Source organism: Protopterus annectens, chromosome 1.part1, assembly GCF_019279795.1.
Source record: "Protopterus annectens isolate FY-2018-M chromosome 1.part1, PAN1.0, whole genome shotgun sequence".
Lineage (NCBI taxonomy): Eukaryota > Metazoa > Chordata > Ceratodontiformes > Protopteridae > Protopterus > Protopterus annectens.
Genome location: NC_056726.1, coordinates 538,158,464 through 538,173,624, shown reverse-complemented (window position 1 = coordinate 538,173,624; position 15,161 = coordinate 538,158,464). Strand labels below are relative to the sequence as shown.

The window sequence follows — 15,161 nt, the reverse complement described above, 5'->3', positions numbered from 1 at the left end:
ATGTAGACATCTGTGCCTCCAGTCTTTGTATTTGTTCTGTAATAAAAACTGTTGTGAAGATTTGGATGGGGTACAAACTAGGGGCCCTGCATGTCTTTTTAGTATGGCATCACACTGCCTTTTTTGTTTCAACATTCCACTGACTTAAAATGGTGATGCTCTGAAATAGTGTTTCTAAGCTCCAGGTTAATGTTTATGAGCCTTTTATTTTGTCCAGGATCTGTGGCTATATTAATTTAGTAAAGTCTATATAAGGCTGAATGCAAGCAGTACTTGGCCAGTCACCCATTGGCTGCCTTAGCTGCTGGTGTTAATTTTTCTGTGGTTTATAAAAAGAAGCAGTGGAGTATTTTAATGCAAGTCAAAATGATGTACAGACGGAACAAACTAAAATACTTAAATGCTTTTAACACTTGTAAGGGCCTGTTAGAGGGAAGGAAGAATGCTTTCTGTTAACTTATTTTTTTTTTAACTATATCCATGTAGTTTTGCAGTGTCTTCCTTTTCCCCCTCTTGTCTCGTAAGTAAATTCATTCCTGTACTACCTTCTGGTAACTGCCAATACTTTAATTCCATTCTAGTGTCATGTGATGCCATGCTATGTAACTTTGATGCCATACAAATGTGATGCCATGCTATGTAACTTTGTAATTGTTGCTTTTTGTCTTGTAATGGAACTTGCTTCAAGGATCCTTTCAACCCAGGGATCCCCATTTCCCCATACTGTAATGAAATGGAAATTTTTGCTATAGTTGTCAATATCTTTAGGTAACTTTTAATGTTTGTATTTCTATATGCTATGTAACTTGTGTTTTGAGGAGCTTTTCACCCGGGCCTCCACTGAAAATGGGCTCTTGAGCCCAGTGGACCTCCCTGGTAAACAAACTGGAAATAGTGTCTCACTCCTGATGTTCTTCGTGTTTCACTGTTGCAGTCATTACATTTGGGTTATCTGCCTGCAGGTAGCCCTCAGCCGGCCTGAATATCAAAGTCTTGGATCCCTGCATCGGATGCTGTCTCTTCTTCCATGACGTCAGGTCGTCACGGGGTGTAAAGCATGCAGCTGATGCCATTATATCGGTCTTTCTTGCTGTGCGGTGCCCGAAGCAGAAGCAGTTCGCAAGTGCCGGTCGGCTGACTCCTGAAATTTTCGTTTTCGAGTTTCAGAACCGAAGTCTTCAAAAAAGAGAATTACCCTGTTGGGATCCTTTTTCTTGCTCTAAACCGATGTCAGTAAAAGTTAACAATTATATTACCTGTGGAAAGCAAATACCTCATAAAGATTTTCATTCGTACTGCATTCCTTGCTTAGGCCCAGACCATGATGTCCCTCGCTGTCTGTTTTGTGCCTTATTCAATCCTCGAACTATTCGTCGTCAGTTCATTTTTGCATCAAATAATTTCGGTACTCTGTTTAACTATCCAGAAATGGCTTCAGTAAGCCATCCGACTACTGACATTTTGAAAAAAATGTGAAGATAAAGACGGAGACAGACCGCATGGGTCCAAAGCTGCCGACAACACTTCTGTTAAGTTAGTCGCCAGTTCGCCGGTACTCAGTGAGGCACTTTTGCAGCCCCTGATACCCGCTACTTCAAATTCACAGGCTTCTACTGAGACCCATTCGGAGTCCATATGCCGCGCGATGCTTCTTTGGCCATGGAACCTGCGGATGTCTCTACCTTGGATGGGTCTGGAGCTGCTATGCAGGCACCGGCTTCTGAGGGTGTATTCAGGCCTACTGACTTGCATTTCAAACCAACGCCATCTTCTTCAAGGCCTAAAACTCGACCCACCCCAACGCCATCTTCTTCAAGGCCTAAAACTCGACCCACCCCTAGAAAACTGACGTCCAAACCGCATGGTCAGGCCCATATGACTAAAAAACAAATGATAAGAATGGCTGAAGACCTTATTACTTTAATTAGGGGAAGCTAGTCTTCACCCTCTAAGAGACCTAGAACTGATTTTCCTTTTGATTCTTCTGATCAGGATTCTGAAATTTCTGTTTCTTCTGATTACCAGGGATTTGCCCTTATCTACCTATGAGGATTCTGATGCAGAGGACTCCATTCCCTCTGCTTCCCATCCAGAAGATTTTTCTTTTGGTGAAACCTTGCACACTCTCTTTGGGAGCATTTCCACTGGGAAAGTCAGGATTACTTTGACTCCAAAAAGAGGCTTGGGGAATTCTTACTCCTCCCTCAACACAGGCCTTTAGCTATTCCTCCTGTCCTGGACATTGTAGATGATGCCTTCTTGGAATCTAGCCTGTCCACAGACACTTTACCTCCAGCTCCCAGGAAACCTGACTGGTATTGCAGAGTACCTGACTCTCTCAAGTTCCTCTTCAAGAATCCTACTGCGGACCCAGGACCATTTCCCAGGGAACTAAAGGCATTAAGGCTACTACTGCCAAAAACCCTACCCCCTCTGATGGAGATTCCAGGGCCTTGAACAGATGGGGTAAGAAGGTATACACTTCTGCTACTTTGGCCATTAGGGCCTTAAACTGCCAGTTTCATATGTTGAAGTATCGGCAGCATATTATGGGACCACTTAAACAGAAAATGATGTTGATTCCTGACTGTGCTGAAAATAAAGAATTACAGGATTTAATTAATTCTGCTGAACAAGTTGGCAAACTTTGTTTGCAATGTGGTTTTGACTCTTTAGAAGCATCTCGCAGGGCTGCTGTCGCTGGGTTTGTTGTTAGAAGGCATGCTTGGCTTAATGAGCAAAATTTGCCAGATCATGTTAAAGCTAAATTACTGGATGTTCCCTTAAACCAGGACTGCCTGTTTGGCAACAAAGCAGAAGTCCTTAAAAAGATGGAGGAAAAAGCTAAATCTATGCAAACTGTTAAAGATTTCCTGCAGGTACAACCTCCCAGATTTAGTAGGCATTGGCCTTCTAGGAATTGGTCCTTTCCTGTCTCTTCCAGGCCTTCTCAGTCCAAACACAGGAACAGTAGACCACCTAGGCTACAGTCTCAAGGTACTCACAGGCCTAAGCAGTGGGGGGCTCCCACTTCCAAAGCTGGAAGTAGTAAGACACCCCCTATGGAAAACTGTCACAATGACTTAACCTTAAACCTTCCAAGCCCTGCTCCAACTGCCTGCTCCCTTAGGAGGAACGATGTCCCTGCATGCAAAATACTGGGAACTCATTACCCAGGACAAATGGGTTTTAAATATAGTTTCCCAAGGATACAGATTCCACTTCCACACCTTACCAACCCCAAACGGTTGGCCAGACCTACCCCCAAATCGGTGGGCAAGAGGCTCAACAGCAGGTTCTCTCTCTTCTAAGTATCAGGGCTATTCAACCTGTCCCAGCAGAAGAAAGGGGACATGTTTTTTACTCAAAAGACTTTTCCTGGTACCCAGAAAAGACAGCTCCTGGCATCCTATCCTGGACCTCTCTATTCTAAACACCTTTTTGGTAATCCCAAAATTCAAAATGCTAACACTTCACCAGCTGCTTCCTATGCTAGACAAAGATGCCTGGTTGGCAACCTTGGACTTAAAGGAAGCTTACCTGCACATTCCAGTAAGGGAATCTTGCAGGAAAGATCTACGCTTCAGAGCAGGCTACATGCACTATCAGTTCTCTGCACTTCCCTTTGGCTTATCCTACTGCGCCCAGGGTATTCACAAAGTGCCTAGCTCCAGTCATTGCATTTTGCAGGCAAAGAAATATTCAGATATACCAATATTTGGACGATTGTCTAATTCAGGCAGAAAGCTAGGACATGCTACTAAATCATCTGGCATTTGTAAAGAAATATCTAACCTCACTGGGGTACACCATAAACAAAAAGAAATCTCATCTAGTACCCTGCCAACAAATTGTATTCCTGGGAGCAAGCTTGAACACAACTTCCCAGATGGCTTACCTCATGCAAGAGAAACAAGTTTGACAGGCTACTTCAAACTACCGGCCACAAACCAAAGATAGTGGACTTTTTGACAAACAGATGGGGGGAACCCAGAGATAGACCTGTTTGCCTCCCCTCAGAACTACCAATTGGACAAATTCTGCACAAGGACTTCCCACAGTCAAGCTTGGAAAGTGGATGCCCTGTCCTTCACCTGGGAAAGCTTCTCTGTTTATGCCTTCCCCCCTCTGCCTCTCCTCTCAAATGTTCTGCTAAAGATCAAACAGGACAAGCCAAGGACAGTACTGATTGCACCAGACTGGCCACGCCAGCACTAGTACCCCTCTTGCGTAGTATGTCACTGCTGGAACCATGGCACCTGCCTCAGACCCCTTCCCTGCTGTCCCAGCAGGAGGGCCAGATTTTGCATGCCTGGCTTCAAATCCTGAACCTTGCAGCCTGGCTAATTCCTTGAGCTCTCCAATAGCATCCCTCAGTAAGCAGGTGCTAGATGTCATTCTGGAGGCAAGGAGGCGTAGTACTAAAGAAATCGTATGCTGAAAAGTGGAAGATACTGTTCCTGGAGCCAGACTCAGGGGATGGGCACAACAGTGCCCAGCTTACCGCATATTCTTCAATACTTAACAGAGATATGCTCCACAAGGGCCTTTCCTTCTCATCAATTAAGATTCATGCCTCAGCCATTTCAGCACATTATAATACTGAGCCACCTCTCTTCTCTCACCCCCTGCTGAAACAATTCCTCAGAGGGGCCAGAAATTTAAGACCACCCAGGAGAGCCCCTACTCCAGCCTGGGATCTTAATTTTGTATTGGAAAAGCTCACTCTACCTCCTTTTGAGCCAGCTGCAACTGCAGAGTTGAAATTCCTTTCTTGGAAAACAGCCTTCCTTCTAGCCATCACTTCAGCAAGAAGAGTGTCTGAATTACAGGCCCTCATGGCAGTGGAGACCTTCATCATCTTCGTGCAGACAGGGTGTCCCTCAGGACCAATCCTTCCTTTATGCCCAAGGTGGTGTCCAGTGTGGCCCTTAATCAGTCCATTCATTTGCCTACCTTTTTCCTAATCCACAGAACAAGGGAAAACGAATACTGCACTTTTTGGACATGCACAGACAACTTAGGTTTTATTTGGACAGGACTAAGCCTCTCAGAAAAACTGAACAGCTGCTTAGTTGCCTTTGCTGCAGGGGCAGAGGGGAAGGCCATTTCAAAGCCAGCCATTTCTAAGTGGATAGCACATTGCATTCATTTCTGCTATAAGCACCATGGAAAACCTACACCACAGGGGATAAGATCACATTCCACCAGGGCTGCATCTACTTCTACAGCCTTTCTCAAAGTTGTCCCTTCCAGGGACATCCTAGAAGCTGCTACCTGGAGCTTTGTACATACCTTCACCAAGCATTACCACTTGCCTATCTTTTCTAAAGCCAGAGCTGGTTTTGCCACTGCAGTCTTGCAGGGCTTAATAGCTGGTCCTAATGCTCTCTAACTTCCTCCTCCCTTCCTTAGCCTTGGGAATCAACCCAAATGTAATGACTGCAGCAGTGAAACACGAAGAACATAGTACAGTTGTGTACACTTGCCATAAATATAGAAGTTCGAATGTATTCACTGTTGCAGTCCTGGTTACCCTCCTTCCAGCCCCCTGACTTCTCTTGGCTATACCTTTCTTCTTGTTTAGTGTATTTCAGCTTTCTGGTGTATTTGCTTTTTGTTGGAGGTGTAGCCTAATATATATTTGCTTCCCATTTTGGGGGCTCCTGACATCTGGGGAAAGAAAAAGTGATGTAATGGCATCGGCTGCATGCTTTATACTCCGGACGACCTGACGTCATGGAAGAAGAGAGAGCATCCAACGTAGGGATCCAAGACTTTGATATTCAGGCTGGCTGAGGGCTACCTGCAGGCAGATGACCCAAATGTAATGACTGCAACAGTGAATACACTCTTACATCTACATTTATGGTAAGTGTACACAACTGTACTTTCACACTTCCCCTTGTGCTTAGTATGCTCTCTGTTCTGTCTTGATTATTTTTCATTAATTCCATCATCCTCTGTTTTCTTAGTTGCATTACAACCTTGCATTTTTTTTCCATTTCCTCCTTTGCTGTTATTGTGATACTTTCTAAGAAATCTTGTTTCTAGAACATTCAATGATTTACTTCCAACATTTGTATAGCTGTAGGCTGCTGCTGCTGTCTTTGTATCTGTTTCTGTGTTGTCTCAGAGACTTAAATCTGCAATTTGTCCATTTTGTAGGGTAGTGGGTAAACATACTGGGCCAAAAGATGTATACCATCGAAGGTTGTGTTTCAGATGTTCTTTGGAAGTTTGAAAAAATAGACTTCTTGTAATAAGTTTTGGGAAGATCGTACCGTAATGCAAGTTGATGTGTCTGATTTAATCTTGGGCTTGGCTAGTTTTGCCAGATATTTAATATGAAACTTTGAGTGGAAATTCTGTGAGGGTTACTTTGATGGAGTTTGCTTCCTTTACTGTGAGGTGCAATGACCACAAAGTTCACAGGGGTGTAAAACTGTCTGCGTGAGGTTCTTTGCCAAAATATATTTGGTAAAATTAGACTGTTGAAGACAAATGAAATAGAACTACTTGGAACGTTATGGTGACTGCATAACTTCTTTTTTAGCTTTCAACTGGTCCATTTTTAACCCCCCCCCCCCCGTTCTAGTTAAAATTTTAACAGAATTTTTTTTTGATAGTTTAAAGATTTCATGCGAGTTGTGTAACTAGTAGATGTTTTGTTGGTTTGTTTATTGGGGAAATTTATTTTAAAGACCTTTCTTGCCCCATGCCATATTAGCACTTCTTCATATGACATTTAGAAAACATTTAAACATGTTTTCTGCCCACCCCCTATTAAAAATCAAATACTTGATACTGGGTCTCTGCTAACTGTGTGACTGCACGATGCTAAGAAGCGACTCCTGCAAATATGGCTTATCTTTTTGATAGTCCTGGTCCCAGTGAAGTGTATGCAGAGATCTTATTTGTTGGAAATGAAGTGGCTTCTATACTTGTACATTGAAGGACTTAGTTTTCCTTGGGTTGAAAGATTTGTAATCCCAAAATAAAATTACAAGTATATCCTACAGTAAACTTAATCATTTTTCATAATGCTTTTATTTTTTTCTTTTCTTTTAGAGGTTGAACTCTGGACTGGTATTAAGAAAGGTCCTCCTCGTAAGCTGAAATTTCCTGAACCAGAAACTGTAGTTGAAAATTTGAAGGCATCTATCTAAATTTCCTGAGTACACTTCACGAGTAGAGGCAAGTATAAACTGCTGCAGCCTTTATATTAAAAAGATATATATGTGTGTGTATATTTGTGTATATATAATATATATATATATATATATATATATATATATATATATATATATATATATATACGTGTGTGTGTGTGTATGTATATATATATATATATATATATATATATATGTGTGTGTGTGTATATACATATCATCCACAGCTGCACACTTCTACTGAACATTTTCCCACCTTCAGAATGTTCCATTGCCCAATGAATATTTTACCCATTTCTGCTGCATTTGATGTAAATACTACCATTTGTACTTTGCCTTTAACTTCACCTTTGTCTTATTATCTCAGTTTAATATGTATGAGCTATCTTTTATAGTCTATACTGTAATTTCTATATTGTAATTTGCTTGTCTTATGCTGTACTGTTTTAAATTCTAATTTGCTTAGTTATGGAGCTTTTCTCCCCAGCCTCCACTGAAAATGGGCTCTTCTGGCCCAGTGGACTTCCCCCGTTATCAAACTGAAATAAATAAATTATTTATATATATATATATATATATATATATATATATATATATATATATATATATATATATATATACACACACACACACACACACACACACACACACACACACACACACACACATGTTTAATGTGATTTAAAAGCTTGTTCTTTTTCACATATTGTATTTGACTGCCTGCACTTTTAAAAAGTTTTGTTTAAATAATTTAACTCTTGTAAGCTACACACTAAAGTGCAATAACCTTTTCTGATCGTCTGTAGTCGTTTTAAAGCTGGTTTAAGTGTATTTTTTTTTTTTTTTTTACTGTTTTTGCCTTATCTTTTCAAAAAAAAAACAATTCTTTGTTTCCCACCTTTCTAAGCTAGTATAGTCCAGTTTTCAGGCTAGTGCTGAGTTCAGGGCTGTGATACTAGTTTCTGAGTTACCCATACCTTACTTGGATAGAAGGAAGTTTCTCTGCTCACCTGTGAGAGAGGGGAGCTTTGAGCAACCTATCTGTCCCTGGAGGAGTGGTTCCAGCCCTGAAGTTAGTAGTTTATTGGCCATTTTGGGCTAATTTCTATCTCTTTCATTTCCCTACTGTAAAAACTGCATTTGCATGGTTTTGTGCACCGGGCAGGGCGGTTAGCTACGGTTAAATTATTTCCGGCTCCACTAAGTCTCCTCTTCAGTTTTTCCCTTGAAACTAGTCTAGTCTTAACTCTCAACCTAAGCACTCAAAAAGCATCTTACAGCCCAGAACTTGCTCAGACCTAATAGCAAGCACTAATATACCCTGACACTGATTGCCCAGCAGGGCAAGGCTCTTTATTCACCCCTCATCAACCAAGCGACTAAGCAGCTCACCCTACTATTCAGGCATGACCAAAGGGCAACTTCAGGTGCACACTCCAGTCCAGCTGGTGAATCTGGGTATCCTGAGGCAATGTTACAACTGCCTCATGTACACAAACAACCCTCTCCTCCTACCACAAAGCACTAACATGTGCGAGAGATGCAATTGTACAGCCAAACTGGAAGCTAAGCTGTCTCCACCCAAGACTGGAACAGTCAAGAGGAGAAGGTTAACACTTCTACCACACCTCCAGCCGCATATTGACCTACTAAAACAGCACTGGCAAAAAATACACATAAATGCACAAAATCATACTCGGAGGCACTAAATAAAAACCTGCAAAAGCATCAGAGTCCTCCAAAGCAGACACCCAAACAACCTGCACTTCCTGTCACAAACCAGACAACACATATAAACCACAAAATCAGTATGCCGTACAATCACAGCCCTTAAGGCGAAATAACATACCTAACACACTAGTAATAGGTGACTCTATAGTCAGGCACACTGACGTCCCACTCACTAGGCTGGACAAGCAGAAGGTTACTGTTAGCTGCCTGTCAGGAGCCAGAATCCAGCACATAACACAAGCACTCAGGTCACTCCAGAACAAGTACAAATATGACTCTGTCATTGTTCATGTTGGTGTGAATGACCTGAGACGTACCTCCCTGGACTACGTGAAAAGAGACATGGAAGAGCTCTCTGATCATACAGCCCAGGCTGGTATGACCCTGACCCCTGAGTAGCATCCTGCCCTCACGAAGAATGATACTCAGTATAAAGAAAAAATAATCAATTTCAGCAATTGGCTAAGCTTCTGGTGTCATTCAGAGGGGATCCAGTTTTTGTTAGCCTGGGACGACATGCTCGACAAGCCACGTTGCTTTGCAAGAGACTGCTTGCACCTGCCACCCCTAGGCTTTCGAATACTGGCCAAGGCTCTTGCTGTCCCATAATCCCTTTTTTAGGCAAGGCTCAAAAGTCAAACCCACCTCCGTAAACAGCACAATTAACAAAAAACTGAAGGTTATGCTACTCAATGCCAGGAGTTTAAATCTCAAAATGCACGTGCTCGAAACACTCCTCAGTATGGAGAACGTCGACATCTGTGCAGTAACTGAAACCTGGTTCAAAGCTCCAGAGAGCACCCCAGCACTACCAGGCTACAACTCATACCACACGTTTCAGCCACAGAACACTGACCGAAACACAAAAGGAGGGGTTGTGTCCATATTCATCAAGGATACCTACACCTCCAGGTTAGTGGCACAGCATGATACCTCTTGAGATCATCCATGTGCAACTAACATCGGGCAAATCTGCAATGCAAATTGTGGCCTGCTACAGATCACCCTCCATGACCCAGGACCACCACTCCACCTTTCTGGAGACACTTAAAAACCTGAAGGTCCTACCAAACACCCTGATATTGGGCAATTTCAATTACCCTACCATTTACTGGGAAAGCTACTAGAGTACAAATTCCCAGGCCCAGCGCTTCCTAGAATTCATCAACTCAAATGCCCTGGATCAGCTGGTAATCTCCCCTACCAGAGGTGAAAACATATTGGACCTGGTCATCACCAACATGGGTGACAGGTGTTCCACACCAGAGGTCAACCCATCACTGGTTATATCAGACCATAAACTAATCACTCTGGATGTCCACACCCCCCCACCACCCCCAGCTAAGAAAACCACAGTGAAAAACTTTTCTAAAGCAATCTTCACCTTACTTAAGACAGAGGTGGTAAGTTTCACAGCCCCCACGCTAAAGGATAACAAAGTCTTGGGTCCTACGTCGGTTGCTGCCTCTTCTTCCATGACGTCAGGTGTATAAAACATGCAGCCGATGTCATTACATCAGTCTTTCTTGCTGTGAGGTGCCCGAAGCAGAAGCTGTTCGCAAGTGCCGGTCGGCAGACTCCTGAAATTTTCATTTTTGAGTTTCAGAACCGAAGTCTTCAACTAAAAGCCAAGTATCCCGTTGGGGAAACTTTTTCTTGCTTTAAACCGATGTCAATAAAAGTAAATAATTGCATTTCTTGTGGAAAGCAAATACCTCATAAAGATTTTCATTCGTATTGTATTCCTTGCCTAGGCCCTGACCACGACGCACCTTGCTGTCAGTTTTGTGCCTATTTAAACCATGAACTATTCATCGTCTCTATTTGCGCTTCTAAATTTTTTGGTGCTCGGTTCAATTATACTGATATGTCTTCAGTAAGCCATCCAACTACCGACATTCTGAAAAAACACAAAGATAAAGACAGAGACAGGCCGTCTAGTTTGCCAGTACTCAGTGAGGCACTTTCTCAGCCCCTGATACCAGCTACTTCAGATTCGCAGGCCTCTACTGAGACCCATTCGGAGTCCGATATGCCGCGAGATGCTTCAATTTTGGGACCTGCGGATGTCTCTACCTTGGATGGGTCCGGAACCGCTGTGCAGGCTTCGGCTTCTGAGGGGTGTATTCAAGCCTACTGACTCGCATATTAAACCGGCGCCATCTTTTTTTTTTTTTTTTTTTTCAAGGCCTAAAACTCGAACCATTCCTAGAAAACTGAAGCCCAGACTGCATGATTAGGCCTCTATGCCTAAAGAACAAATGATAAGATTGACTGAAGACATTATTACTTTAATCAGGGGAAGCCAACCTTCCCCCTCTAAGAGACCTAGGACTGAGTTTGCTTATGATACTTCTGGCCAGGATTCTGAAATTTCTGTTTCCTCTGATGACCAGGATTTACCCTTATCTACCTATGAGGATTCTGATGCTGAAGACTCTATTCCTTCTGCTCCCCCCCCCCCCCCACCCCCAGAGGATTTCTCTTTTGGTGAAACATTGCATACTCTCAGGGAGCTTTTTCATTGGGGGAAAGTCAGGATTTCTCATATTCTAAAAAGAGGCTTAGGGATTTCTTACTCCTGCCCCAGCACAGGCCTTTAGCTATACCTCCTGTACTGGACATTGTTGATGATGCCTTTTCGGAATCTAGCATGGCCCCAGCACAGGCCTTTAGCTATACCTCCTGTACTGGACATTGTTGATGATGCCTTTTCGGAATCTAGCATGGCCCCTGACTTTTTACCTCCTGCTTCCAGAAAACCTGATAGATATTACAGTGTTCCTGACTCTCACAAGTTCCTTTTCAAAAATCCTACTGCGGATCCTGAAACCATTTCACAGGGACCCAAGGGCATTAAAGCTACTACTGCCAAAAATCCTACCGCCTCTGATAGAGACTCCAGGGCGCCGGATAGATGGGGTAAGAAGGTATACACTTCTGCAACTTTGGCCATTAGGGCCTTGAATTGCCAGTTTCATAAGTTAAAGTATCAGCTGCATATTATTGGATTGCTTAAACAGAAAATGATGTTGATTCCTTATTGTGCTGAAAATAAGGATTTACAGGATTTTTTGCATTCTGCTGAACAAGTTGGTAAACATACATTGCAGTGTGGTTGTGATTCATTAGAGGCATCTTCTGGGCTGCGGTAACTGGGTCTGTACTTAGAAGGCATGCTTGGCTTAAGGAGCAATCCTTGCCAGATCATGTTAAAGCGAAATTACTGGACGCTCCCTTAAATCAGGGCCACCTGTTTGGCAACAAGGCAGAAGTTGTTCTTAAAAAGATGGAGGAAAAAGCTAAATCTATGCAAACTGTTAGACTTTTTAGAAGTACAACCTCCAAGATTTAGTAGGCATTGGCCTTCTAAGAATTGGTCCTTTCCTGCCTCTTCCAGACCTTCTCAGTCCAAAGCCAGATCCAGCAGAGCACCCAGGCTTCACTCCCAGGGGACGCACAGGACTAAGCAGTGTGAGGCCTCCACTTCCAAATTTGGGAGTAATAAAACTCCCCCCATGGTAAACTGTCTCAATGACTTATTTTTAAAACTTCAGGCACCATCAGTTCTTTGCACTGCCCTTTGGTTTATCTACTGCGCCCAGGGTATTCACAAAGTGCCTAGCTCCAGTCATTGCATTTTGCAGGCAAAGAAATATTCAAATATACCAATGCCTGGACGATATTCTAATTCAGGCAGGAAACCAGGACATACTTTTGAATCATCTGGCTTTTGTACAGAGGGTGCTAACTTGCCTGGGTCACACCATAAACAAAAAGAAATCACACCTGGTACCCTGCCGGCAAATTATATTCCTGGGAAAAAGCTTGAATACAACTTCCCAGATGGCTTTCCTCACGCCAGAGAAACAAATTCACTTGACAACCTACTTCAAACAAGTGGTCACAGAAACCCTGCTATCTGCAAGGCAAATACTACAAGCCTTGGGTTGCATGGCCTCCTGCATTCTTCTAATTCCATATGCAAGACTGCATATGAGGAAACTACAATGGTATCTAAAAAGCCTATGGTGTCAACATTCTCAGGATCTAGAAGCAATGATTCCTATAATTCCTTGTCTATGCCTAGAGTTCCTTTGGTGGGCAGAGGCCTGCCACCAAAACAAGGGACTACCATTCACACTACCCCCTGCCACCCAAACCCTACAGACGCATCAGACTATGCATGGGGGGGGGGTGCACCTGGCAGGCAAGTGCATTCAGGGCAAATGGAATCCAATTCAAATGCACCTTCACATCAATCATAAAGAAATGTTAGCTGTACAGAATGCTCTGACAGCCTTCAAGGACCACATTCTTCCAGGACAATTAATGGTAAAGACGGACAACACCACTGCTATGTGGTACATAAACAAGCAGGGGGGTACACATTCTTACCCCCTCTGCAGACTAGCCATGGCATTGTGGAACACAGCCTTGAGCTACCAAGTACATATACAAGCTCAGTTCCTGTCAGGAAAATTAAATACACTGGCAGACGGACTAAGCAGAAACCTGGACCCACACGAGTGGAAACTGGAACCAAGGATTTTCAACATGTTGACAAGCGAATGGGGGAGCCCAGACATAGATCTATTTGCCTCCCCTCAAAACTACCAGTTGGACAAGTTTTACACAAGGACTCCCACAAACAAGCCTGGAAAGTGGATGCTCTGTCCTTCAGCTGGAAAAACCTTTCAGTCTACGCCTTCCCACCGCTGCCTCTACAACAGGACAAACCAAGGATGATATTGATTGCTCCAGACTGGCCGCGCCAACACTGGTACCCCTTCCTGTGCAGTGTTTCGAAGTTATCTCCATGGCACCTGCCGCAGACCCCTTCCCTGCTGTCTCAGCAGGAGAACCAAATTCTGCACCCTCAGCTTCCAACATTGAGCCTTGCAGCCTGGCTAATCACTTAAATTCACCCTTATCATGCCTCGGCAAACCTGTGATGGATGTCATCTTAGAGGCAAGGAGACATATTACTAGAAAATCTTATGCTGAAAAATGGAAAAGATTCTGTGCCTGGAACCAATCTCAAGGGATGAGCACAGCAGGGCCCAATTTACCTCAGATTTTGCAATACTTAACTGAGATGCTTCACAAGGGCCTGTCTTTATCCTCCATTAAAATTCATGCCTCAGCCTTTTCAGCTCATTATAACACAGAACCTCCCCTCTTCTCTCATCCTCTGCTCAAGCAGTACCACAAGTGGGCCAAAAACATGAGACCACCCAGGAGAGCTCCGACCCCTGCCTAGGACCTTAACTTTGTATTGGGGAAATTCACTCTACCTTCTTTCGAGTCAGCTGCTACTGCAGACTTAAAATTTCTTTCTTGGAATACAGCTTTCCTTTTAGCACTCATGTCATCTTTCATGCAGACAGGGTGTCACTCAGGACCAATCCATCCTTCATGCCCAAGGTGGTATCCAGTGTGGCTCTTACAGTCCATTCATTTGCCAACCTTCTTTCCCAATCCACAGAACAAAGGGGAACTGATTCTGCATTCTTTGGCTGTGCACAGACAACTTAGATTCTACTTGGACAGGACTAAACCTCAAAGAAAATATGAACAACTGCTGGTAGCATTTGCTGCAGGGGCAGAGGGGAAGGCTATTTCAAAATAAACCATTTCTAAATGGATAAGTCATTGCATTCATTTCTACTATAAGCACCATGGAAAACCTATCCCCCAGGGGATCAGATCTCACTCCACCAGGGCTGCATCTACTTCTACAGCCTTGCTCAGAGGTGTTCCTACCAGGGACATCCTAGAAGCTGCTACATGGAGTTCTGTACATACTTTCACCAAGCATTATCATTTGCCAATTTTCTCTAAATCCAGAGCTCGCTATGCAACTTCTGTCTTGCAGGGCCTTATAGCTGGCCCTAATGCTATATAAACTCCTCCTCCCAACCATAGCTTTGGGAATCTACTCAAATGTAATGACTGCAACAGTGAAACACGAAGAACATAATACAGTTGTGTACACTTACCATAAATGTAGATGTTAGAGTGTATTCACTGTTGCAGTCCTGGTTACTCTCCCTCCAGCCCCCTATACCTCTACTTTCCTTTACTATGCTTAAAAGCCTTTTTGCTGTATTTGCTTTTTTTTGGAGGTATACTTTTTGTTTTTATGTTTATTTGCTCCCCACTAGAAGGCACCTGATATTTGAGACAAGAAAAACTAATGTAATGACGTCGGCTGCATGTTTTATACCCCGGATGACCTGACGTCATGGAAGAAGG

The 15,161-nt window shown here is 43.2% G+C and overlaps 1 protein-coding gene across 1 annotated transcript in view; it reads left to right on the top strand.

Annotated features, from left to right (window-relative positions):
* SELENOH (selenoprotein H) overlaps positions 1-15,161 on the top strand; it is a 278,702-nt gene that overhangs the window by 159,421 nt on the left and 104,120 nt on the right. Inside the window, exon 4 of the mRNA XM_044076575.1 lies at positions 7,072-7,197. Within this exon, the coding sequence (XP_043932510.1) occupies positions 7,072-7,169 (98 nt within the window). The 3' untranslated portion in view covers positions 7,170-7,197. The remainder of the gene's footprint in view (positions 1-7,071; positions 7,198-15,161) is intronic.